This window comes from Gobius niger, assembly GCF_951799975.1.
Source record: "Gobius niger genome assembly, chromosome: 6".
In the NCBI taxonomy this organism is placed as follows: domain Eukaryota; kingdom Metazoa; phylum Chordata; class Actinopteri; order Gobiiformes; family Gobiidae; genus Gobius; species Gobius niger.
Genome location: NC_136857.1, coordinates 6,083,036 through 6,110,718, shown reverse-complemented (window position 1 = coordinate 6,110,718; position 27,683 = coordinate 6,083,036). Strand labels below are relative to the sequence as shown.

Sequence of the window (27,683 nt, the reverse complement as noted above, 5' to 3'; positions counted from 1 at the left end):
TAATGTTTCACAACAGCAGGACTTCAGCACAAACAAGTTCAATTACATGTAGAGCAGAGCAGGAGAAAACATCTGGCTGGGATGTTTTTGACAAGTATTGCATGTTTATAAGCCAGATTCAGTTCACAGTGCATTGATTGTGCATGAGTGTGCATATAAAATACATCCAGGAGTTCCTGCATTCACATTCAGAACAGTCTTACATTTGACTTCAGGATGCATAATGTGCCCTAAGCATATAAACATAGGTAGAGGTCTAAACTACAGGGTTAGCAGCTTTCGTATATAACATCCGCTGACAGGATATGTAGTTTGCTGAGGTAACTATTACATTATTCATGTAATTTCATTCGCATTTGTAATATGCAGCACAAACACAGACATGTCACAAAATAAAATAAAAATACACTTCAGGAAGGCACTGAGAGTACAGATCTTAGAGGGATACCTACAGTAAAATTCATGTAGACATTTTTCCCTTAATACCTACTTTGTTTGTTGTTTGTACACTCTAATATGACATGTACAACGTCAAAGCAATTATTGGCACATAAATGACATATTCTCACAGCTTTTGCCAAATGTGACCCTTGAAATTGCCTTTTTTTGTCCATCATTACTGTTGTAGTTAATTGACTTGAATTTGGAATAGTTTTGTGATTTAAAACATTCACAATAATCACCATATTCAAGAAGACCATGCCATGCAGCTCTGGTCATCTACATAAATGAACCTAATCAGGGCAGCCTGAATTCATATCATTTTAACTCGTATAGATCTGCAGTATAGTAGTAATAGAAACAGTCAATATACTTTGAGGTGGTGAGCTGTTTTCCTGAATTCCTCTGTGAATGCAGTGTTCTTTCCTTCACAAAGCTCTGTTTGTTAGTCGTGCGTCAGCTTATCCATAGCTAATACCACATTAAAACATTTGTGCGTTCCAAGTGTTCCAATTGAAATGCATTGTAAAAAATGTCAGTGGCTCCTCCATATTCGCGGCTTTGCAAGTTCAAAAGGCTCACATTGTTCTGAGTCATTTAATGAACTACCGAGGATGATTTCAGCATAAAAAAATGTCTAGTTCTACTTCAAATGTCTGACTTTTATTAGATTTCTTTTTTACTTGCATTAGAAGATGAATAATATCCCAGTCAGGCCTTTGGTGCTTTGTCTAGGTTGTAGATAAACAGTTGAATAGAGCAGAACTGAGGGGAGATTAGGGAAATCAAAGGATTGAGAGCGAGAGCAGTTGAAGAGAGTTTGGTATTTGGAAACGGCAAACAAATGGCAGATTTCAGCTATTGTCTCCTCTTCTCACTGAAGCTTCAGACGACAGCGCAAGGCTCTGAAGAAGATGAGCAAACAGCCATTTCAACTCACTGTTTGCAAACGGTGTAAAAGTATGGCCTCCTCATAGGGATGTATTATAGAGCGCGTGAAATGAGAAAATAATGTTATATTCAACAACTGCTTTCAATATTGCAGTGAAAATATTATTATTATCATTATTGTTGCTTATTTCTGAAATTACCCTGATGAGCGACATATCCTCAGCGAAGAAAAAATAATTTGTGGAGTCTTATAAAACTTAACCTTATAGTTTAAACTCTACTAGCATGTGATTCTTGTATTACTTTATGAGTTTACCATTACTAAGTAATAAAAACTATTCTCATTTTGATTTTCATGCCTCTAGAGGCCATGAGCGTCGTAGCATGTTGCAGTTTTTTACTCATTAATTGTCCTAGAGAGTAAATACTATGCTGACAGAAAAGGCAAAGGGAGAGAGGGATATTGTACATCCAATTACACAAATGAGATAATTTTTTTCCCTCAAACTTGGCTGTAAATACTGTTTAAGTGGCGCTCACCTGTTAGCCTGTTGGCTTCTTCTTCGTTATTCTATTAGTGTCTATTGGGGCCTCCGACCCGGTGGCAGGGAAAATTGCAATTATGGTTTTCTGGCCAGAGACACCAGGGGGAGATGAAAGACCCCCAATCACCTCATTAACCACAGAGCGACTACGAAAAAAAAAAGATTTATTAAGGTGAACAAGTTACGTAGTGCTGCTTCAAAACAAATCACATATCATGTCAGAAAAATCATCTTTGGACATTTTCCCTGAATGTTCATCATTGTGATCAACATATAAAACTGACTAACTATTTTTGGGCTATTTAGCTTTTCCTCCACAGTTTTAGCCAAAGTTATGCTTGAGCTTGTGTACAGTTTGACTGGTCCAGTTCTGCTCGCACATCTTCACAAATTCCCTTTTATTCACGGAGTTCGGTGCGGTTCTGAACACACTTCGGATTTGTCTTGAGCTCGTTGCAAAGTCAGTGTCCTGGGCTGAACTCGAGACGGCACACTTCATCAAATATTCATGCATGAGTATTGTTATTGTAGAATTTACAGTTGTATGACCTCAACGGCAAATTGGCAGTTTGAAAATATTAGCTCAGCTCTGGCGGCCAACGCTTTCCTGTTAAATGTGAAAACTCCACCCAAAAGAAGCAGTGTGGGTATTGACAAACATGTTTATTTCACTTTTTGTAGCCACTTTAGTCTTTCTCCTTAGAAAACCTGTGTCGAGTTTTGGAAAGTCGTGGTTGGTTTTCAACACTCAAGTTATTTATGAGCACTTTCTCCCGGCTGGTGTCATTTACTGAACAACCGCCATACTACACCTTTAATACTTATTCATCCATGAAAGGACTCCTTCTCCTTTTTCCAATCCTCCTTTTCTTCTATATATTCCTACGGACATCCGATAGAAAGTATTGTACTGCCACGAGCCTTCTTTATTCTCTCCTGAGATTAAATAAGAGTGCTCTGAGTTAAAATGGAAATGTTCACGCTGCTGCTGAAGTGAATAGCGAATGAGAGCTGTGAGAGGACGAGTAGTTAAAGTTTGATTGGGTGAAACAGAGAGGGCACTCTCTTTAATGAAGTTGTGCAAAATTGAAATCTGCTTTTAGTTCTCAGTCTGTTGATTGATCAGTCTTTCTTGCACTCCTGTGACAAGAAAGGTAACACAATGCGATAAATCTACCCTTAGAATTTATTTGAATTAATTTGATCATGGACAATGCGCTGAAGATACAGTCTTAAGCTAAAAAAGAAGAAACTGGGACAGACTGATGATATACTTCCAAAAGTAGGCTATATCATTTTTTTTTTACAAATTCATGAAAAAGCAATCATTCTTTCAATCACATCTGAAGACCAGTTCTACTTCAGGACACAAAAACAATTGTACCCTCATGCTCTTGTTACGGGACTGTACGGAGTTTAAAAATGAAGTATCTTCCGCCCTCTACATGTTCCAGTAATGTCCTAATGTGTAGAATGAGCCCAGACCTATTCACCACAACTGCCTCTAAAATCCTGCACTGTCACTCGGGTCCGAAGTGCCGTCATGCACGAGCTTAATATAGAACCTGCAGTTACGCATAAGACCTGAGGTGGCAGTAGCGAGTATAAAATGACAAACTTGCATCTAGTCCCTTTAAAGTGTTTTAAAGGCTCATGTCTTTATAAGTGTGATTAAGGACCAAATGTGGTTTGGCATCTACAGCAGAGTTCCTTGAGTTCATTTTGGGCCAATAACATAATCACATTTTTCTTTTACAGAAAAGAGTTATTAGAGTCCCCAGTGGAAGTGGATACAGAGACCCAACTAATCCTATATCTATACAACTAAACGAGTAAACTGAATTAGTAGAGTATAACCTTCCACCATGTATAAAGCTCATCTGTAAAGTTTGTTATTTATTTGTTTATTTGGTTTATTTGATAGGCACAGATACATAAACATAGACAAACTGTAACACAAGTCTGATGTATGTATCATAGTGCTTACCAAACAACGGTAAGCAAAAAAAATAGCAAAATGGATTCACCAAAAGAAAAAGTTGATATGAACTAAAACTTAGGTTTTTACAAAACCCAGGATTCAATCGGCTGTAAAGGAAAGTATCTCAATCAAAGGTCTGGTTCAGTCTTCATTGAAAAATTAGAACTTCCATGTCCATTTATGTGTTTAAGACGTATGTTAAATTATCAATGTTACAGAAATATCACACTGCAGAGCAGCAGATCAACAAGTTTATTTATGTTTTTGTGTTTTGATGTCTTGAAATTGATAAGACGGCTGCATCCGACGCCCAAATGAACTGTAAATGATTATGTGTTGATAGGGGGCAGACATTATACGTTTTTACTTCTTTCTGCTAATTTTCATTCATGCTAAATGCTGCTGTTGCATCGGCTTTTAAATGAATGAAATAAATAATATATATATGTATATACACACACAGATTGATGGTTAATGAAGTAAATCGTTTGATCGTCACACCCTCATTTAAGCTTTTATTCCTAATGCCAGGCTGTGTTGATTATTGAGCTCAGGATACCATAGAAAGCTGTAGTGAAAAGTACCACCTCGAGGGCTCGAGGGCCAATGAAAAACTGATCTGAGGGCTGCATTTGACCCTCGGGGCATAGTTTCGACATCCTTTCCCCTACAGAAAGGAGGGGAAACATGTCACATTGACTAGTCAATTGGAAACACTCTGTTGAGTCGTGACAGCATTTGGCAATTGGATCCTAACACTAAACCCAACTGTACAAAAAAAAAGGAAAAAACGTTCCTCTTTTCTCCAAGTTCTCACAGTCTTCCCCGGCTCCTGTCTGTCTTCCCTTTCTCACCCGAACCCGGCATAGACTTCCTCTAGTTTTGAGACAAATACATTTGACTTGCATGAGGTCTTGGCCTATGCATCCCTCTATTTAAGCAGCTCTCGGCGAGTGGGGTGTGCGGTGGAGTGTAAAAAAGCCCTATGCTAATATGGGCCGCTGGTATTGGTGCTGGGGATCAGACTGAAGATGACAATCGAGGGGGGAAACATTGTTGTGCTGAGCTCCACATGGAAAGACAGACTCGAACTATACTCTTACACTTTTAAACTTCATTTTCAATAAGCACTTCAGCACCGGGGCGGCATGAAGCCAGCTTTTGTAAGTATTGATTCTCCTACATTCTGCAGGCTCATTAATCTTGTGTAAACCTTTCAAGAACGAATCAAATAACAAAGAATTCTCTCGCATTTCCTCTAATTGGAAACTTCCGCAAAAGGCTTTTTGGTATTTATAGAGTTTAATCTAATGCAGGCGTTCTCACACTTTGGTTTGCCTGCTGCTTATGGCGGTCATGGTTTTGTCATGAGTGGATTCATTCCTGGTTTACCCTTAGTTTATACTTGTTTAAATAGATTTACTTCTGGTTCAGGTGCATTTTTACTCTTGCTTCTGTTAAGTCTTAAATTAGTTTAGAAAATTGCAAAGACAAATATGTTACGTACTCATGGTTAGGGTTATCAGCAATTTCAGACTTCATTATACCGATGTATTTTGTGCTCTAGTTTTGCTATAAGTCTAGGTCTTTCCCTGGTTTACAACTGCAGTTTAGTCATTGTTTGCCCATATATAGGTCTATTGTTTTTGAAACCTGGTTTAGTCCGGATCTTGATTTGGTCTTGGTGTTACTTAAAAAGTCAAATATGTTGTTGGCGTGTGAAGTTCAAGAACCACTGATCGAATGCCTTCATTTGGCAAGCACATCCTTTAACCTTGTAAGCCCAGCATGAAACATTATACATTTCTCTGTTGCCTCTTTGTGTTGCTCGTATTAGAAGCTCTTTTATTTGCGACTCGGAGGGAAGACGTTTTTGCTCTGAACAGATCAAACCAAACTTTGGCTTTGAATTCATTTTGACGACAGCGGCAAGCTTTTCTCTGTCACAGCAGGTCGGAGCCGCATGGGGCAGAGGGAGACCAGCCACTTCTTAGTAATACCCCTTGACTCGTTCTTTGTTCACTATGTAGAAAGCTGTTTGTGTAGATACATTTCATTTTTGTTGAGCAACTTTTTTTTAGACTATATCTGGCTGATGCTGACAGTGCTTTGTCCTATAGGCAGGGTGGCATTGAAGACTTGGCTGCCTCTTTGTATATGCCAGCGCATCGGTGTCCCCTTGATTCCATTCAATAGAGCCCTGTGTTGTTTTTTTTTCATGCCGCTCTTGTGACGGTGCCAGCTGCTGATTTGAGGCCACGGGGCTCGGGCACACTCTCTCCGCAGCAGCCTTTATTTCACGCACAACAAGAACTGGCAGCTGCCTTTTAGCGCGCTCACAATGTTCTTTCTCAGCCCCGGACCCTTCCTTTTAGAAAATAGCACTGAACTTAGACATCTTGTTACAGCATGGCGGCTAAATGCTGGGAAACGCTCCTGTCCGGTGTGATTTCAAAGTCAATACACCTTCACTTGGACTGATTTCGACTTGACGTGCCCAAATATTCCATGTAAAAACTTCTCTCCGTGCCAGTCGTGGAGCAAATCCAGCCTTTTTGTTTGCTTAAAGCTGTGTTACTTTAACCTGTTGAATACCAATGCAAAATTCTCACGGTAAAGCATATGTGTCCCTCCTTTAGAGTAGATGACGTTAGTGGCAACTGAGATGCTTTAATCTAACTCCAGGCATCTCTGGTCACCGCTGGCTCGCCGGCTGTTGACCTCCACCTCTGTTGCGGCTTCTGCCCTCTCTCTTTGTACACCTCACACAATGGACCACTCTCCATCTCCAGGCTCTGTTATCGACTCCCCTCCCGAAGCACAAAAACAAACCCCACTTTCTCCACTTGTTTTTAAGCCTCGCTAGGTTTACTCCACCGCCACAAAGCCCGGCGTAGATGTATTTTACCTCAAGGGACCGGGCCGCCGCGCCGTGTGTGAGGCTTTGCGATAAGGATATATTATTCTCCTCGCGCTTTCACTAAAATAACCTTCTTTTCACAGTTGCTGCGCTCAAATCTCATTTGTGCCAGATGCTATTATTTATTCAACATTTAGGGGAAGGAAACATTTCAAGACTAAATGGTGTAGCTAGATTTATACAACCATACCTTTTGTTTATCCATCCAAGAACTGTGCTCTGTGACATTTATGCTTAAAAAACAGTTTCTGCCAATTTCTAGTCTGTACTCTGCCCCGAGCCGACTGCTGGCTTACACCACCACTTCACAGCAGCATGATCCCCGACTAGTTGCACACACACCCCCTCTCCGCTTTTTAGATGGAAGCCTCTTTCATAATACTCAACGGTTTATGGGAGCAGGATGTAGATTATTGAGCAAGAAACACCCCACTTTCGGAGCGTGGAGCGTTTTCTTTCAGACAGCCGTGATCTAAATGAAGCGCATTGACATTTTGATTTGATCTGTATCTTGTGAATATGATCGCATGTCTACGGATTGTATCTCTGCAGACACAGATCGCATCTCTCACCACACAACCAGGAAGCCCTGATTCTGTTGACAGTGTAAGAGCGCCCGGTTCACTTCTCTTTTTTTTTGCACTTTTCGGTTGATGGGAGCCACTCTTCTCACAAATGAAATAATCACAACGACGATTATTCATTTCTCCCTGAGGATTACTACTGACAGCAATTCATTTTGGTGATGGATGTGGGTTTACATACATTGCGCCGCACAAATAAATTCCCCAGTACAACAAACAAGCCCATAAACTAAGCATATTTTCTTCCATATTATGCCAAAATGCCTTTGCAAAACAAAGTTGCATATTGCCACAGTCTGCTATTGACAGTAGCTGACAAGTAAAACACCCCCCTGTCAATCTTATTATGCAAACTGCTGCAGTCCTAACATCAGTGCATTAAAGACTTGACAAGTTTAAAATTGGAAATGTTCTTTCATATCACACCCAAATGAAATAAAATGATCACTCCTGAGTCTGCCTGACATATTTGAATATCCTGCAGCTGGACAAAGCTTGGAAATATTTGTTTGTAAATTGTGTCCATTCTCCCCAATCTATTATAAGCATCCTATTTACTTTACGTTTACTAATGCCTTGGGTTGACGCTAGCAGCATCAATATGCGTTCTTCTTTCTTGCATTATAAAGATATATAGGTTACTTTTTTGCAGGTGAAAGTGGTTAAACATTTTCTTTAGCATGATACGGCTCTTTGCTTGCGAAACCATGGTTGCATTATGGTTTCTTCAGAGTTTCGGGGGGTGTTTTCTTGTCAATGGTGGAGGTCACATCAGGACATTTTGTGCAGGTCTCTCACTCCCCTTCCTCTCTCTCTCTCCACAGATCGAGAAAATCATGACACTGATTGGTGCAGGCATTGATTTTTCCAGAGATCAGCAGTACGCCACACCAGGTACAGTATACTCCCTCTACGCTTTGAATTGATTAAAAAAAATTTAAGTTGCCATTTCAGCGGTGACATCAGTGGCTACTGGTATGTCTATAATATGATATCATTTGCAGGGGTCGAAACACATTATCCCAATTGTTGGTTTTGTGTGCTGTGTATAAAACTAGCCAGCCTTGTTGTTCAGATCTCCTCAAAATGCACAATGAACTGAAACAAGATACAGTGTCTCAAATCTTCTTGCATTTATAATTTTGTAGCATTTGCTTTTCCAAAATCATTCAGTAATGTTTCCTCCACCTTTTCCTCTGTGGTAGACTTTGCAAATTAAAGACGAACCTGTTTCAGTTGGATTAAAGCAGTACTAAGTAACTTTTTGTAGTCCCTCTGGGGGTAATACAAGTGTTAAAGGGATGATTGGGGGGTCTTTTATCTCCCCCGGTTCCTCCGCCTCTGGCCAGAAAACCATGCTTGCAAGCTAACAGGCTAACAGGCAAAGCTAACTGTGGGCTAGCTTTAGCGCCACTTTAACAGTATCTACAGCCAAGTTTGAGTGAAGAAATTTTATCTCCATTGTGTAATTTGGATCATGGCACAATGTACAATATTCCTCTCTCCCTTTGTCTTTTCTGTCAGCGTAGTATTTACTCTCACGGACAATTAATGAGAAAAAAAAAACATGCTACGACACCTGCAGTGGCACTTATGGCCTCTAGGGGCATGAGTTACTTAGTTCTGCTTTAAGTAAATGTTTCAGTCTTCTCCCATATTCATGCGACTGGCAGTGTTTAAAATGTCTATTGTGTTATGTTAATTTTAGAAGACAATATAAAAGATAAACGTAATAGCCGTTATTGTAGTTTCCTGGTCACTGCTAAGATTCACCTCCAGAATAAATAAATATACATTTGTTATTTTGGTCTTTGAAGTTACTCTCTAATTTATTTATTATTCATTTTAAGAGTGTTATGTTATTGATTTTTTTCTTTGCCTATAGGCTGCTTGTACATTTAATGAAACTTTGCAGCAGAAGTGGTGTTACTTTGTTCTGGTTTGTTAAACCCTGCAATGGAGCAAACTGTTTAAATATTTACTACGATGTATGTCAGGGGATGAGCTCGCTGGGCTTTGTAGCTTTAGGAAAGCTGAGACCACTGCAGTTTTTAGTGGTTGTATTGGTCTAGTTTAACTTATAGCCAAGACAACATTTCTATGGTGACGTTAAGACCCCGTGATTAATTGAAGGTTTATAATGAAGACAAGTTAAGATGCATATATACTCATGACGTTAATGCCGTAATGACTTAAAGCTGAAAGAGCAGCCACCTGCAGTGTCATAGAGAGGCAGAGGATGTAGTGGAGTGGGGAGAGAGAGAGAGAGAGGGAGAGAGGGCGAGGAGCGGAGAGGGAGGAGAGGGAGGAGAGGGGGATGCAGGCAGCAGAATTATGAGCCGTCAGGACAATAGAAGGGCACTACTGCATCCCTGCTGCTGTGGGTCTCTGTTTTCCTGAAGGAATGGCTGGACACAAGAAGCGTTTGGACAAGAACTAAAGCAGAAATCTGGGATAAAAGGGGGATGCTGTGTTTGATTTGGGAACTCGTTACTTCTCAAGCCGGATTACCTGTTCGGAGAAATACATCGTGGATTACTTTTCCTTTCAGTGACAGAATTCTAGTAGAAATTTTGACATTGCATTTTTTATAACATAATGGCTGAAAAGACTTGGACATGGAGCTGCGATGTTTGTGACTTGTAAATTTTGTTACAATAGATGAATGTTCAGTTGTTGGTTCTCTTTCTCAGTCTTTGGTGTGCTTCGCCCAGTGCTTTAGTCAAACATCTCTCTGTACCACTGGCTGTTACTGTCGCAGCTTTCAGAGACAAGTTCTGTAAAAGTTTACAGCTGTTCAGAGGCATGTTTACAACAGGGAACACCATGTGTTAGTGGGACACAGAACAGTGTGAGCACTCTCTTTTGTTTGAGTTAGACTTTTGAGTGGCTCTGCTCAGCCTCCGCTGTCCCGCGGAGCTGCCCCTCAGTCACGCTGTCTGCGTTGCCTTTCTGCTGTGCTCGGCTCTGCTGGCCGAGAATGATGTGGCAATGCCACATCTCGTCGTCCGAGTGCCGCTGTTATCGCCTCAAAGGCTTCTCTCTGCTCAAGCGCTTCCCCTTGTCCACAGGTGCAGGCCGCCTCCTGGAGCAGCCAGTGGGCGACTGGCTGGAGCACGTGGGGCTGCCCCAGTACGAGAGCAAACTCCTTCTTAATGGTTTCGATGACCTGCACTACATGGTGAGTCCTTTACCTTACTACGAAAATATTCTACTCCCATGTTTAGTGAAAAATATTGACAGAAATCGCATTGTATCTCTTGATCAGCGTATACAGAATGTGACATGTAATAGTTTTAGATCGTTAAAACTTTTCCACTTATACAATAATCAATACATGATTACCCTGCCATCAGCAGACTGTATGTCTCCAGATAGAGAGGCTCTCTTACATTAGACCAGTGTCCACATCCGATATAGGCAGTAATGAACATATCAGTGAGCACAGAGATTTTGTTACAAGCAAAGCTTTCTCCAGCTCAGTACAGACGTCATGATTCTGCTGCATTGGTTTTGTCAGTGATGAGGCCTGATGGAAAGAGAGGAGAGGCTCAGCAGGAGCTCGAGGTCTCAGGCACATCTGAGATGAAGCCTCTATCACAAGCCAATGTTACAGTATTTACTGTGTTACAGTCTGTTCTTTCTCACATGGATATGTTCTCATCTAATGGGACGTTCAATAGACATGAAAATGGCTAAAAACGAGTCATACAGTCTCGGGTGTAGGTTTACATTTTGTGTGAACTCAATATTCTCTTAATCTTCTCATACTAAACAAAGGTCCTTGAATTCTTTGGCAAACCAAGAAATAATCCTGAATGTAAAGACTTCCCAGACTCTCCTTCTATAGCAGCTGAGGCAGCTGTATGTGAGTGATATGAGCCTCAATAATACCTGCAGAAAGTTTCTAATCCACTTTATGTAACCACACTTTGTGTATTTTCGCCTCTCTCTCTGACTCTGCAACTGCTGTGAAACCATTGAAGTCGATCTTGAGCCTTAATCTTCCTACTGTCTTTCAGTCTGCGATACTTCAAAGCAGAGAGCTGGGTGTGTTTCTATCTTTTAACAGCTTGGAGACCTCATAACTTCCTCTAATACAGGACTTTCTGAAGAAACTTGACTTTGAAAAATAGCTTGCCATTCGAACTTTAATATGGTTAGTTCGTTTTCAATAAATTGTTATTTTTCTTTAATTAGCTTTATCATGGGCTCAAGATGGCATCTTCCTTTGCAGTTTGTGAAATTCAGTAATACTGTATATTGTACAGCCCTCCTCCAAACAATACCAGTCCCTCCTCTGAATGTGCGCCCAGTTGCATGTGAGCGGAGGCCAGCTCTCAGCGCGGTCACTAATTAAAGCATGTTTACTCGGCCGGACAAACTGCTGTGATGAGTGCCTCCCCGCAGCTCCTCTGTGGATCAATAGTGCCAGTCAGTGAGTGGAGTTGAGGCACTTTAGCATAGACATGGCTCTTACAAAACAAATTAGATTATTTCTATTGAGTACTAGTGGACTGATTGTGCACCGGGCGTTTACTGAACTACACTGTTGGTGACATGCACCGTTTGATCAAACATGGTAGAGTCTGAGTAGTGACGTATTTCAGTAGCACGGTGCCAGAGCAGTTATAGCCAGTAGGTCAGGGGTTTTGTTACAGACCGTGTGGGGTCTTGGTCTTGGGAGTTTGCATGTTATCCCTGGGTTTCCTCCCTGTACACAGTTTCACCCCACTAACCTAAAAAAACACACACAAAAAACATAATCTATAGAAGGGTTTCCCCCAGCAACACTGAAGGGTGGGTCAAATCAAATGCAGACATTATTCCTAATGGGGATGAAAAATGTAGTGGTGGGCCTAAATCGAAAGAAAAAAAAATCAATTGTTATTGTTGTTATTTGTGATACTGTTAGTTTGAATGCATGTGTGAAAGTACTTGCCCAGGCCAGTAACTCCACATGCTTGTATATTTAAATCCTCTGTTGTACTTGGCTATTTACCAGATTAGGACGGCATGATTTTGATATATTTGATATATTTGTCAGATATTTCTGACAAATATTGCAATTGCGATTAGATTTGCAATTTTTATATTTGAAACTGCTAAAAAGGTGAGTGAAGGGTGTCGTGTTGCTTTTAGACTGTCAAGCAGCATAATGTTGCTCAATACACAGTAATCCACTTTCAAAAATATTTGGTTTTATGTGGACAGCGCCCTCTTCTGGAGGAGTTTCCCCAACATTCAGAGTATCTCTGGGGGACAGCCACGTGACTAAAATAAAGTCCAGGATGGAGTCACACGGTGTCTATCTAACCACTTTAGAATCTGCTTTATGGAATCTGTTGCAGCTGAATCTGAGATCAGAGGCTCCACAGTTCTGATTGGTCAACATCTATCACTTGTGATTCGATAAAACTTGCAGGACTTTCCCAGATCCATGAAGCTGACAGTGTGTCCTGCCTGTAGATAAACAAATGGCTGCAAAAGCTCATCAATTGTAAATACATAGTATCTATTGATTTTCCCATTGGGGTAAAAGGTAAAATACTTACTTTTCCTCCACCTTTTATGCTGTTTTTAGTCTATGGAAAATGTTTGCTTGTACCCTTAAACATGGCGGATTTCCATGGTAACAGTAACTTTATAACATTCCATCCCGAACTCGTGTCACCTGAAAACTACTATTACTGTACTAGTTTTATACAACATATAGCACTGTGGATTATCTACAAAACACTGGCACCATTAACGACAACTTGAACTTTCTCAGGGTTTCTAGTCTAAACTGGAAGAGGGCCAACAAAAATTGATCTGAGGACCGCACACTCCTGGGTTAATTGTACTGATGTCAAGCCACAAAACATTGGCTCTGGACTAATTGCATTCTAAACTTCATCATTGTCACAGGTTTCTCTGAGGTCCTCGTGCGGCCTATACTACAATCGTCTAATTAAAAGTACTGATAAAGGTCTTTCGGAAAGTTAGAAGCAATGATCAGTGCCCCGCAAACTATGGCCTGGATTTTTAAACTACGGGGACCCCTGAGGCTTATATGGATAGGGTGAAGAGAGGACAGCTTTTTAATAATAAGTGGACTGAGGAGAGCATATATACGATGGGGCTACGCTTGTCTATGCGCAAAACCAAATGCTTTATAGTGCACCACTGGTATATGTATATGTAATGCATGTTGATGTCAAACTTCTCGAGCCTCTGTGTAAAGCCAGATAATCTCAAATTCCCCCTCTGACTTGTCACTGTCATGTTTCTGTGGGGCTTAAATGACGCTATGAGAGCACAGTAATTTTTTTTTCAGATATTAGAAAGTTAATTTGCTCCCATCTTCATAGCAATGTAATCTGTATTAAGCATCCATGGCTCAAGAAGGCTGCATTTAAGTACATTTAAGCATGAGGCACAGCTTAAGTGTGCTGGAACTATCCACTTTTGTCATGATCCGATACCTATCACAATATTCAGAGGCCAATCCGATAGCGTTTCAGTAAGTCATTATGAGAAGTAATATATTTACCTTAAAATGAGTAAAAAGTCACGTCTCCATAGTTTATAAATCAGAGGCCATTTGACATTCATTGAAGTGTTAAGATTGAAAAGTGCATTAACACAATGTAACAAAGTGCTGTTAATGGAAAACACAGCAGTGCATTATAAAAATGCCTCCAAACACAAGTATTGAAAATATTGCAATACTTGATAAATGATATTTGGTATTGCAGCGATCCAGAAGTAGCATTTCTACAAAAGGTCTGTCTCACCAATATTGCTATATTGGTCATATTGTGACTAATACTCTGAAGTTTGGATATAGTTTAAATACACCTCTAATAACGCCTCTAATGCAAACCATTCTAGTAAAGTTACAATTTAAAAATACTTACCATAACACAACAAAAGGTGCATGTTTGTGAGCGCTATAGTAATGTTTTTACAACAGCATTCTGTGCTCTTTGTTGTGTGTTAAAGTCTCAAAGTATCATTTCTACTAAATACCAAGACTGAGCAACTTTGTCAGAGTAGATGTTTAAACCCACAAAAAAAGATTTATACACCGGATCGTTTTGCTTTGCAGAAATGGCCCTGCTGTGTAAATTGTAGAATGGTTGAGTAAGCATCGTTTTACCTTGAGCGTTACATCCAGCCGTTAGCCCTGAACCTTCACTGTTTGTCCCTGAGGCAGCTCCATCAGGCTGCAGAACCCCTGTAGTACTTTATACATAGTAGAAATACTATCCAAGTTTATGGATGAAGTCTAAGCTGCAAATTAATGTATTTACTTATTAGGCCTAAATCAATGTCATTCTTTTGTACAGTTTACAGCAAGTGCTCTTTTTAATAAAACATTTCATTTTCATTATACACTGTAGTAAGACAACTGTATAATATTGTGAGAAAACTACACTTGAAATAACTCAAAGTTGGGAAGACCTTGTGTCATATGTCTATGGTTATGTATCTGTTCCTAAAGAAGTTAGTAAAAGCAATACACCAGTGGCCATACACTGTATCAGACAAACTCTTATGGTTAAGTAATGCATTTGAATTAAGTGTTTTTTTCTGGTCTAGACAAGGTTTACACCCAGTTCAGACATCATTTAGTTCAATTTAGACCATTTTTTAACCTGTTTAGTTCTAATTGGATGTTGATCTTGGCCTAATGGTGTTTTCAAGGACACATCTTTTATGAGGTGGTACTTGGTTTTGTAAAGTCTGAGAACCACTGCAATAAAAAATAACCAGAACTACTCACATTATCCTTAACATTCTGAATTCAAGTCATTTTGACCCATTTGGACACTCATTTTATGCAGTGTAGGAGCATTTAGTCTCGCTCCTCCGCTGCCCATCAGGCTAATACAGCTTTAATAGAGCGAGTTCAAAACCCAATAATCCAAACTGCCAGCTCATTACTCTGCTAAGCTAATGCTGTGTACAATTGAAAGCTTCACAAACCAGGGCCCTGTTACCTAGTACTGTCAGCTCTCGCACCTCAGCCCACCGGCTCATATTGCTGACCACTCTTCAGGCCCTTGCATTGATTTATTGCTTGTGTCTCCATTATCCATGACCTGCCGCAGTGTCTCCCAGGCGATCCCTCATGTAACCAAAGATGGAGTTGACCACCATCTCCCCTGATGACTCCCCCCTCTCCTCCACAAACTGAACACTGTTGAGTGGTTATTGACACGGCCTCCTCATTACATTTGTGGGGGGCAGGCGTGGGGTGGGAGGGGCCTCAAGGTCCCTTTCAGTCAGGAGTAATTGACCAGTTTTTCTGCAGTCGTGGTGTTATTTTTAATCAATAGAACCTGCATGACTGCCTTGAATGGAAATGTTTTTATTAGGTTTACCTGCATGTAACGAGATTTGGTCGTTAGCAAATGTATGTTACAGATTGTGATTGTTTTACAGGGGAGCAATGTGATGGAGGACCAGGACTTGAGGGAGATTGGAATCACGGATCCGAGTCACCGCAAGAAGATCCTCCACGCAGCACGATCGTTACCAAAGGTAGAAATCTGCACGCTTTATGTTTTCTAACACCATTGCATTGCTCGTCCTAACTGAAGCGCTGGTGTCTCGTTCAGGTAAAGGCGTTCGGTTGCGACGGCAGCAGCTCCCTCTCGTCGTGGCTGGAGAATCTGGGTCTTCATGAGTACTTGCCCAACTTCCTGTCCAGTGGATACCGCACTTTAGACTGTGTTAAAAACCTCTGGGAGCTGGAGATTGTCAATGTGAGTCACGGTGCAGAGCCGGCACTATCAAGGGTATCAGAGGGTGAAATGAATTTCCGACTGCTCCAAAAAGTGGGCCAACAGACAAGTGTCGGTCTTGCATCAAGGTCAAGGATACGGACAAGTCAAACTTAGAAGTTGAATTGGTTGATAAGAATGATTTAGTCATTTATTCAAACTAAATTAGGATCCTGTGCATTAATTTGACTGCTGCAACTAAAAAAAAAAAAACATTCATTAATCTGTTTAATTTAAGCTTGAGTTTCATAATGTTTAGCCATGGCAAGGTGGAAAGAGACATTTTCAACAATGTCTAAAACAGGGTTTCTGTGGGGCAATAAAAAGCATTAAAACCCATGAAATTAATTTTGCCAAAATCAAGGCCTTACATGTCATTAAACTTTTAAACTTTAAATTGGCATTAAATCTAAATGTATTTGAAAATGATGATATCACTCAACAATTGTTACCATATAAGTTCATTGACAATACCAAAATAATGGTATAAAACATCTTTCCTCGGTTTGATGAAATGTTTGCAAATCCTTAGAAATTAAATATGTACCATTTCCTGCATTTGGGGCATGAAAAGATAGTATTTGGTCATTAAAAAGCATGACATTTGACTTGCTTCTGCCTGCATGAACCCTGCAAAAAGAGGCAGTTGAAAGATGCTGATTAAAATATACCCATTTCCTAGACATTTTAGACATTCTATATAAGACACAGTATTTAAATTTAATGTTTGTGTGTATCCAGTAACCATCACTGAACACTTAACATTCAGGCTGATTAAAATATATTCAGTACACTATTTATCTGGTTATCAAAAATGACCTTGCCCAGTTTATGTTGTTACTAAGTGCATCATTGAGTAGTGTATCATTCACACACCATGTGTCTGCTATGTCTGTATTGTAGTGTAATCTTTTTTGCTGTTTTTCAGGTTTTAAAGATCACTTTATTGGGCCATAGGAAGCGTATCATAGCCTCTTTAGCAGAACGACCTTATGAGGAGCCTCCGGTCAAACCTCCTAGACTCTCTCAAATCAGGGTACGATTTTTTCACTGTGATATTGAGTCTTATAGACCCTTTATTTGTTTATAAACATTCCGGGCTTAGCTGGAGGCGGGAAGCTAGATTCCTATCTATTTCCACTGTAGCTGTTGTCATAGTCACAATAAACAAATGTCTAACTGTTGGAAATATAAGATAAACATTATTTTAGCGTCTCAAATGTCATTCCTCTTGTTCTTAAGCCACAACAGGACCACATTTTTTACACTCATGATCGCTAGTTTTAGTTTAATCTTATTTCCCTTGATCACTTCCTGCCTCCAGCTCATGTCACTGATGATGTAAGCAGCGAAAGGGTCTATATCGTAAATTATCGGTATGAAGCCGGTGGCATTGGTTTCTGATGTCTATATCTGCCCCTTCCTCTGCAGTGCCTTGACCTGCCCGGATCCCAGTCCTCCTCTCCCCTCAGTCAGATGGACTCGTACACGGGACACTCCATGGACCCCCTCCTTCCCACAGGGGAGAGGAAGAAAGTGACAGAGGCGGATTATGAGATCCCCCAAAGGCATCGGCAAAGACCACAGGTTCGCTGTTTACAAACTAGAGCCAACTCACCATTTCCTGAGTATTAAAAGTTGCTTCATATTACAACCACACGTTTCCAAGACAGCAGAGTAACCAGTGCAGTTGAAGTTTTCACTTTATTGGCCAAACAATGCAAACTGATATCCGGAGAAAAGGTGTTTCCTATAGGTCTCTTTAAAGGCTATAACCACATTTTCTCTCTCTTCTTTTTTGGAAATGAGACTCACAAATAAACTCCCTTCGCAGACACTTTTTTCTTACACTAATGTCTTTATTTATCACATGTTCTTCATAAAACACCTTTCTCTTGACCTTTATCTTTCTTACATGAGTATAGTTCAGTCATCTTCTTGGCCCTCTAGTGTCTGTTTGAAGTAGTACAATCCATAGCCTGTATTTTAATGTTAATAGGTTGTGGTTTAGAAACTCGAGTCAGTTCATTATATTCTTGTCGCAGTTGTCTTCATAATGTCACTTTTTTTTAATTAGGAAAGGCTAGAAGAGCGGTATCATGAACCTCGTTTGACACTCCGGCCGCCGAGTCTGGCAGCACCTTACGCTCCTGTGCAGAACTGGCATCATCAACCTGAGAAACTTATCTTCGAATCCTGTGCCTATGAAGCCAGTGTAAGCGCTATTATTTCTATAATGTATGCAGTATACTGGCTACATAAACAAAGCCTTATTTAAACATGTTTGTATTTTTGCAGTACTTGGGTTCTATGCTTATCAAAGATCTCCGGGGAACAGAATCCACCCAGGATGCATGTGCCAAAATGAGGGTACATTTTGCTTTATTTCTCTTTTCATTGTAGCATTGTACTTGAGAATAAAATACAAGCATTTATTTGAACTATTGGTGTTTTTATCAGATAAATTAACATCCAAAAAACATGCATCTCCTCAGTTGTAACATTGCTATGAGTTGGACATCACCAGCCTGTCTCTATACAGAACCAAAACAGGTTTAAATAAAGTAGATCCTCTTCCAAATGCTTGATTTTGATAACCCTCTGCAAAAGAATAGTTTAGCCTCTCATGTGACATAGCAACAGAAAACCTGTAATGTGGCTTTAAAAAAATACTGCTCATTGTCCGTTGATTTAAAACATGTAAATATAATCACAGAGACGTCGAAAACAACTGACACAAAGTCACACAAGTCTCTATCCTATCAAGGTCATCACAGATTGTAACTTGCGCTTAAGACAAAAAATGGCCTCTCACAATCTTTTTATGTCTGTCAGTGGGGATTTGGGCTCTGACTGTGTTGCCTTCTTCTCCAGAGGTCAACAGAACAACTGAGAAAAGTGCCAATCATCGTTCTCTCAATAACATACAAGGGAGTCAAATTTATCGATGCAGCCAATAAGGTGAGCCACGTCTGTCTCCGTGTTATTGTGCATGTTCAATGTGCATCAAGCTGAAAATGGACGTTTTATTTAATCCTCCTCGTGGATTGTTAATTGGTTTCATTCAAGTTCTGTTTCCTTTTTTTGTTTTCTTTCAGAACATCATTGCCGAGCATGAGATCCGAAATATTTCCTGTGCAGCGCAGGACCCGGAGGATTTGTGCACGTTCGCCTACATCACCAAGGACCTGCAGACCAACCACCACTACTGCCACGTGTTCAGCACTGTGGACGTGGTAAGCAACCATTGACTCTTCTAAAGAAACACCAGACCACCAAATCCAGTGTTGGTTCAGTGGCTGAGTGGGTAGCATTCTTGCCTCAAAGCAAGGAGGTGCTGGGTTCAATTGCAGGAATCTGTAGAGTTTGCATGTCCTCCACCTGTCCATGTTTCCACCATCAACACAGCACAACAGGTTAATCTTCCTGCTCAGTGATTCTGACCATGAACCTGGCATAAGATTTAGCGATGGGTGCACATTAAGCTTGAGATATTTGTCCTGGCAGCTATCATGAGGCCTCAATCAGAACTTCCTTATTTTTCATGTATCAAATTTTAATAATTAACTTGTGCATTCTCCCGCTCTGATGATTATCTGCCCTTTGAAATGGCAAAGTGTTTGATGTCATCTTTTTGTGCCTCTGGGTGGAACAATCTGATTTCAGAAGTAAAATATTCTCCTTTATATAATAAACACAAAGAACAAGTGAAAAAGCCTGTGGTGAAACTACCACTCAATAATGTGCATCTTTTATAAACAGATAAAGAAAAATATGATATTTCAAAACATTCAACAACAAACAGCACAGGCAATAATATTTAAATTATATTCTACTATTATATAACTCAACATTGTACCACTTAGACTTTCTTATAGTGAGTACTGTTCCTTCAAAATGTTTTATCCATGCATGCATGTATGATGATGCACGACTACTGCTTATTTATAGCATACAGTACAATCTATTAAAGCTTATTTTTGTGTTGTGTGTCTAGAACCTGACATATGAGATTATCCTGACGCTGGGCCAGGCGTTTGAAGTGGCCTATCAGCTCGCTCTGCAGGCGCAAAGGACCAAACAGCACCAAAACATCCCTCTGGCCTCCACCGCAGAGATCGTAGAAACCAAGTCCACTCGACCGGTGCCAAAACCACGAGGCAGTGTGCGGAGATCTGCAGTAAGTTGGTGGTTTTCAAATTCCAGAAAGAGAAAATGTCTCTTTCTCAGATGGAGGCAAGGGGCAGTTTTTCCTATTCATTCCATTGCATTTTCATGATGATATTGAGGGAGAATCCTCAAACAATGAAAGGGATTCGTTTCACGGTCGATGATCTCACTGAACAAGATAAATTACAATATACATTATACCAATCCCCATCTAAAGAATGTGTGATGTCAACTGAAACTTAGCGATATCATTATGTGTGTAAACAATGCACAAACATTTGCAACGAAGAACTGCTATTATTTTTTAACCACACATTTGCCTTACACTTGTTGTAAAAGCTGCAATCAAGTATGGGCGACAATTTATTTTTCTTCCTTTATGTTAAAAGCTCTTTACTTGAAAAAGAAAGTTAGTTATGTCCAAACTCATTCCTTACTTTAACATATTTGCAGCATCCAAATTCTTCACTTGGAGGAATTTATAGACACATTTCACAACTTGCAGGTCAAGGTCACTTTTCAGGGGCACTGTCACAGAAACGCTTGAAAGCTAGTCTGAAACTTCATAAAATCCATTAAAAAAAAATTAAAATGAGTGTTTCTCCCACAAATGTCTGACTTACAATGTACTAAAGGAGGACAAAACAAATGTCGTTCCACTACTAGAACAAAATCAGGTATATTGCCTTTAAGTTCAACAATAATGTAAACTATAATAGCAAAATCAATTCTGAATTTTGTATGTAAATAATACAAATATATATATAGTTCAGTAATCGTTAGGGATGTTTACCCTTCCCTCGATCGTCTACTGTGGCATCATGTGTAATGTCTTTATATAATGTCACTAATAAAACTATTTTAAAAGTTTTATTCTGAAATGAGAAAAGGTTATAAGACAGAATAGGCTCTCGTTTTGAAAATGAGCTTTATAACGTTCTCTGTTATCACTTTTACTCACTCTCTTCTCACCTTTTATTGTACGTTTGTCTGTGATGCTCTTCGTCTCTCCCGTTACCTCCCCCCCCGATCACATTACACTTGTCTCATGCTTCTATCTGTGTCAGTGCCTTGTTTCCTCTGTGCCTTTCTGCTTGTTTCCCGTGTTCCCCCCCTCTCTTGTCTCACTGTGTCTCTCTCTCGTGGTGCTGTCTGTCCCAGGACTCCCCTCCTCTCGACAGTCGCTGCTGTTACTGTTGCACCTGCTCCTCTCAGCGCCCCCCCGCTCTGCCGCTGCCCTCCGCCTCCTCTGCAGCTCAGGTGCTGCCCCCACTGCTCAAAGGGTGCACCCCATTTCTCCAGCCTCCGCAAAGCCTCAGTTCCTTAACTAGAATGAAGGTCGACTGGAGCTTTAAGGCCAATCGCCTCCTTTTCACAAAACATTAGGCTGATACGTGGGCGGTCTGCCACTATTAGTGATTCCTATAGGAAACACGCTTGACCGCTTCCCTCTGTGGGGGATTCACAGCAGGGGAATTAAAAACGCTTCGATGGGGAAAGTTTGGAGAAATGAGACTCACCCATACACTCCTTTTCGAGCCACTTTTACTCACACTTCTGTCTTTTGTCACATGCGCTTAATGTAATGCCTTTCTCTTGTCATGTTTCTTAACAAATAGTGTGTATCATTTACCTCCTGGGCCCTCTAGTGTCAGGCTGAGGTAATACAAGCATCTACTTTACAACGTTTGTACAGTCCTCTGGCGTGACAATGAGTCATTTAAGTGCCTGATTTTGAATGTCCATTGGGACGTGTCAACTTAAGAATTCCTTTTGTGCAGATTAAGTACACACAAAGTGAAATATGTTTATGAGTAGCATACTGAAGTACGATCATTGTGGTGCTGTTAAAACAAAATTCAAAGTACTTACTCATAATATCTTGGGAATTATAATTTAAATCTCTTCTTCGTTTCTATTTTCAGGGTGATCTTGTGGACCAGGAGGGAGATTCTCAGTCCCAAAGCAGCGGCACGTGGCTGGTCGACCCCAAGGAGGCTAAACGCACTATCAGCACTAAGTACGAGACCACTATTTTCTGAGTGGACCCTCCTTCGCCCTGCTCCGGCCCTCGCCCGGCCTCTCCTGGTCTATCCCACCTCCTGTGTGCCTTTCTTTTATGGGGACTTTGCCTGTGTCTCCTGGCTGGACCCTAATCTCCCCTACTACTACTACTACTACTGTTGGTGCTGGGATTCCCCCAACAACAAAAACAGTTCACCGTGTAACTGTCAATTCCACCAACACTTCTGCTTTTTTTTTGTTTTGTTTCAAAACTAATCACTACCTGAAAACTTGGCACCTTCTCAGTTCCTTCCAGCTCGTTTTGTTCCCTCACAAGCCTGACGTGTTTCCATAATTTGCCTTCTTTTAGCTTTATATACAAATAATTCCCTTATAAAAAAGCAATCAATACTTTTTTATACTTCTTCTTTTCTCCATGCTCTCGTTGATTCACCAGAAGACGACCACTTTGATGCTTTTCTTTCCGATCTTTGCTGACTGTATCCACTGGGAAATTCAACTTTTTCCCTGTCTACTCTCCTGCTGTCCAATGCGTGGATGGACATGTTCACCGGAGAAACTGTGAAATCTCATAAGAAAAAAACAAAAAAAACTGATCAATCTGAAATCTTCCAGATGATGCAGTCTTTTTACCATAGGATAAAATTGTTCAAGATTTTAGCACTGTGATGTGGCCTATTTGTAGCTAATATCTTGGTAGCAATGTTGTAGCCAAAGTATGATGGAGGCGCTTTGCCACAATGTTCATTGTTGGCCTTTTCTTCTGACGAGATTCACATATTTGCTCTGGACTTAGCACTTTCATCAAATCTCTCACTTTGTTTCAAGGGTTTTTTTCCCCATCCCTTTTCTTATTGTTTCAGTTTGCAAATTCTGCCTTCACCATCTGTTGTACATTGCCTTTTATTAGGTAAAGTTAATAATTTACTGTCTGCCATTGAAAAAAAGGTTAATCTTTATAGATGTGCTATTCATCATGCTGCTCTTGCTCATCAGTTGAGTGTTGTTTTAACCTGACAGCTTTGTGTGCATGTGTGCTGTCCCTGCCCTACAGCTGAGTACTGGCCGCTCCCAAAGACAGAGGAATGAGTGTCGGATGTAGGACATTTACTGGAAGAGTAACCTACTTCTGCAGCAGATGAAATCAGTGCTGGGAGACTCAGGAGGAGCTGTGGACATACCTGACAGAACTCCAACATGCAGTCAAAATACAATGCTCCTCTAACAAAGACAGACTCATTTGATTTGAGGATGTACAAACAGGTTTGGATGCCAAACCTAGTGGAGGAAGTGGCATTATACAGGACTTTTGTATTTCAGTACAAGCTGATGTAGCAGATATAAAGCATTTGCTAAACCAACGGTTCAGCATTTAAACACTGTTGCATCTTTTTATGAGCAGATCTATGTTTGTCAGTGTATTACATTATGTACTGTGATCATCTAAAATGAACTCTTGCACAAAGTCTCAAACTCTGAGGACAATGGGCAGATGAACTGACACTACAGACTGTTTTATCTGAGACAGGGTGGCTTTAATTTGATTCAACTTACTTTTGTTTGTTTTATTGTTGATTTGACAATGGCCTGTCCCAAAGCAGAAACTGGATCAGGTGTGGTACACTGCAGTTCTTCTCTTCCCTGCTCCTTTAGATTTTCTATTCAAAGTTAATCACTAAACCTGCCATGCAGGCTGCTACAACAAAGGCCACATGATGTCTCCCAGTTTGACTGTTAAAGGTACTTCTGATCAGCTGATGTGTTTATGGTACAAATACTGTCGTTTGAATGCGGTACAGGCTGCGTCTGTGGTACACTGACACTGCACCTCTACCATCAGCCTGGTCATATTTAGCTTTTGCACATTGCTAAGAATCGGGAGATTTGGGACTAATCTGATATCAATAATCAGATTAATACTGTACATGATATAGTGCTCTGTATTTTGATACTTGAATGATTTTATTTTATAGATATCTATATGTATATGTATGTATGTAATTTTTGACTTTTGTCAAAAGACAGAAAAGGACTATGTCACAAGAGTTATTAAACATATCGTGAATAAATACCCTGTGATTAAGTAAGGCTGGGCAATGACTCAGCAGAGGGACCTCACTTCAAAAAAAGATTGTACATATCTTGGGCTTCCAGTCTTTTTTATGATTATTTTCATAATTGTACAATGATTAAATGGCTCAAGTAATTTGTGACTGTTTGTTTTTTGATATATTTTTCACATTCATTTTTCAGCTCTAAAACAAGCCTTTGAAGGCTTTATGAAGTAATTGACATTCATCACTCACAGTAATGTCAATATGTGTGGGGCTCATACTTACATACTCATTTTAACTCCCCAAACTATGTACCAGTGAGAGATAGGTCTAACCTTTTCAGTAAAATGTCATTGATCTCTCATAAGGGGGTCACTGGCAAATGTAAAAAAAAAAGTGAGACTCTTAACAACCATCATTCTGACAATAAGCCTATATGATATAATTAATGTATTACAATACGCGTACACCCTCAGACTTGTAGGCCAGGGTTGTAAAGTTTACTCTGCGTTAGAAGCCTCTTCGAAAGCTCTTCCTCTATTGGTTAAAGGCGCTTTTACGCGCCTGCTCTGATTGGCAGCGCACAGGTCTTGGCTGAAGCGATTGGCGCAGGATGTTTCACTTCCACCTGCCCCGACACTTCACTTTAGGAGAGTGTGAGCGGGTCCTTCTGTCACCTGGCGCACAAATGGACTGACTTACGGACAACTTTCTGTACGGTGAGTAGAGTAGAATTATCTGAGGTTTATCTTTGAGGTTTATTGCATTCTAACTTCTTACTTATTGTTAAGTCCGTAATATCCAGGTTATTAGCCATTGCTGTCAAATATAAAGTTATTATTATATCATTATCATGCATGTATTTTTACAAAATGTTTATTATCTAGTCTGTGGCAGTATTTTTGTTGTAAAAATCGACTTAGAAGAGGAAGCGAAGCATTTATGGAATATTTCTGCTTTCTATGGCAGTTTCAATGTTGCGCAACACTTAGCCATGAACTTTTGTTAAATGTTAATCATTAAACTTCTACTGACTGTAGCTGTCCTTGGACGCATACCTGACATTTTTGGACCTTTTTCCACTCCTTATCCTTTAATTTTTGAAAGGAAGTACTACACTGTGCTGCAGATAAGCAAATCATTTCACCAAAGGCTACTTCCCCTTTTTTGGTAGTAATAATAATAATAAAAAAGTTTCCTTTAATGTCCTGCTGTTCCACCCCGTCTGATCACACGTCTGCTCTGAATGTAACAGATGTGAGAACGAGCAAAAAGCAAGCAAAGTAGCATTCCTCTTTCTATTAATCCTGACTCAGCCTTGGGTGTAGAGAGCTATGCAGAGAGAGGTGTTGGCTCCAGTTTGCTCTGCACTGGGAAACACAAGCCTAATGGGAGGGACTGTCATCAGCAGCTCATAAAGGTTTTACTGGGGAGTCCTGCTCCGGCTCTGACAACCGGCCTTTGTTTTCACCAAACATGTAAATACAGGCTGACGAGTTTGTCCACTGCCCCGGACCTGTTTGTGTCAACAGTACACAAATGCAGTCTAGAGGGTTTACATTGCATTTGATCTAGTTGCAAATCAAAGGCGTTGTCAATGACGTGACAGAGTATGACCTGCTTTGTTTATGTGTTTTTTTTAGTGGTTCAACTAATTTTACACAGGTAGACACATTGGCCTGTTGAATATACTTCTTTCCCCCTTATTCAACAACCTTAATTCGACCATTGCTGGATTTATTTAATATCAGCCTTTATTATACAACACAATAATAACATCGTAGTATGGAAACAGTTCGGTAACTATAGTTTATGCATTTTGCTGCCCTGATCCCTTAGTATTACCAAGAAATAACCCTGTGTCTGTATAAGGGTTAGGTCTGACTAGGGTTAGTCATGTTGCTGTTAATTAAACAACCTAGTTATTACACTGAAGGCACCACTTCCATCCCACGCACTTACTTCGCTGTAAAGTGCCACCAAACTACTGTAATGCACTCTGACTTTGTCATTGCGTTTTTCTTTATATTGTCACATCTAAGAGCTATGTATTGTTGCGACACCGAGGCCCTTTTTTAAGTTACGTGCCCTTGACACGTAATTTAATTTCTGTATATGTGTAAATAATGTGAACGTGAAGTTGAGTTACATTATTGTTGTACCTTTTGGGAAATTTGTCTTCTGCATCCTTGACCCATCCTTCAGTACCGCTGGTGCAGTCTGCAAGGATCAGTGGAGATCCGTCTCGATCTCAGAGACTCAAAGTCATGTAGAAATGTTTAGCTGGAGGACTGACCTACTGTGCATGTTTTGAGTTGACTGAGAAACTCACCCAACATAGGGAAAACGTGCAAACTTTTACACAACTTTTACACACAGAATCAAGCACTTTCATATTTCTCATTATTTAGTTATTTTTTTCTTTCCATTTGTTTGCTCTTCCTTTTTTGTATCTGTTCTATGCTTTAACCAATATCATTTCCCATGTGCAACTAATGAAGTTAAAAGAAAAATAGTTTTTTTTTTTTTTTTTTTTTTTTAAAGAATCAAGCACAGAAATTAAAGTCTGGTGTTTTTAGCTGTGAATCTTGCCACTAATACGGAATGAAGTCTCAAAAGTCTTACATTTTGCCCTGAAATCAAATCAGAGACAGTTAAGTAGCGTGCAAGTAACAGGTCGTATTGTGAAATGCACAGATTACGTGACAAATGCTTCAGGGAAAATGCAGAAGTAAATTTGCTTTTGTTGAGAAACAGTGATTTTTCATTTCAAACAGATCTCTTTACTTCCTCAAGAAGTCCAAGTCCTCGAGACCAGGACACTTTCAAGTAGCCCATCTCTGCTTATACCCATCATTCACTACTGCGTTTAGTGAAAGTGATAGTGCGCAGATAGTGGAGGCTGGTTCAAAGACGAAGAGTTCCCTGCAGTCATAAAGAACACCACAGTGAGTGCATGTATCCGCATAATCACGGGGCTCTAGGAGATAACAAAGCGCCGCATTGAACTCCCTCTGGATCTGAATGTGCACAAAGCTACGTGATGAATGAGCCACACAACAATAGCATATAGATCTTATCAGTGGAGTGGTGCATTATTGCTTTGGTCGGACTCACACTGGTCTTACTTAACCTTTGTAGCAGATTTAGGTCACTTTACTGTTGGAAGTGTTTGCGTAAGGTATGTCCATTAACTTTATGAAAGGGACCAAGAGGCCAGATTAGTATTTTTATTTAAGTATCATGTTGTTTAATTCAAGGCAACAGAGCACAGCCAAGCGCATTAGATATAATGTGC

General features: G+C 40.1%; 1 protein-coding gene across 5 annotated transcripts in view; it reads left to right on the top strand.

Annotated features, from left to right (window-relative positions):
* The window catches only part of LOC306963927 (ankyrin repeat and SAM domain-containing protein 1A), a 59,501-nt gene extending 34,977 nt beyond the window's left edge, over positions 1–24,524 (top strand). The window contains exons 14-27 of one of the 5 annotated variants that reach the window (XM_079557692.1): positions 8,187–8,256; positions 10,434–10,543; positions 15,796–15,894; positions 15,972–16,118; positions 17,065–17,172; positions 17,568–17,723; positions 18,214–18,351; positions 18,435–18,506; positions 19,011–19,097; positions 19,235–19,372; positions 20,134–20,316; positions 21,468–21,566; positions 22,232–22,326; positions 23,386–24,524. In XM_079557692.1, the coding sequence (XP_079413818.1) occupies positions 8,187–8,256; positions 10,434–10,543; positions 15,796–15,894; positions 15,972–16,118; positions 17,065–17,172; positions 17,568–17,723; positions 18,214–18,351; positions 18,435–18,506; positions 19,011–19,097; positions 19,235–19,372; positions 20,134–20,316; positions 21,468–21,566; positions 22,232–22,326; positions 23,386–23,389 (1,506 nt within the window). In that variant the 3' untranslated portion in view covers positions 23,390–24,524. Of the gene's footprint in view, positions 1–8,186; positions 8,257–10,433; positions 10,544–15,795; positions 15,895–15,971; positions 16,119–17,064; positions 17,173–17,567; positions 17,724–18,213; positions 18,352–18,434; positions 18,507–19,010; positions 19,098–19,234; positions 19,373–20,133; positions 20,317–21,373; positions 21,567–22,231 lie in introns of all 5 variants that reach the window. The other 4 variants (XM_079557691.1, XM_079557695.1, XM_079557693.1 and 1 more) reach the window with 4 other exon arrangements.
* Positions 24,525–27,683: the final 3,159 nt, after the last annotated feature.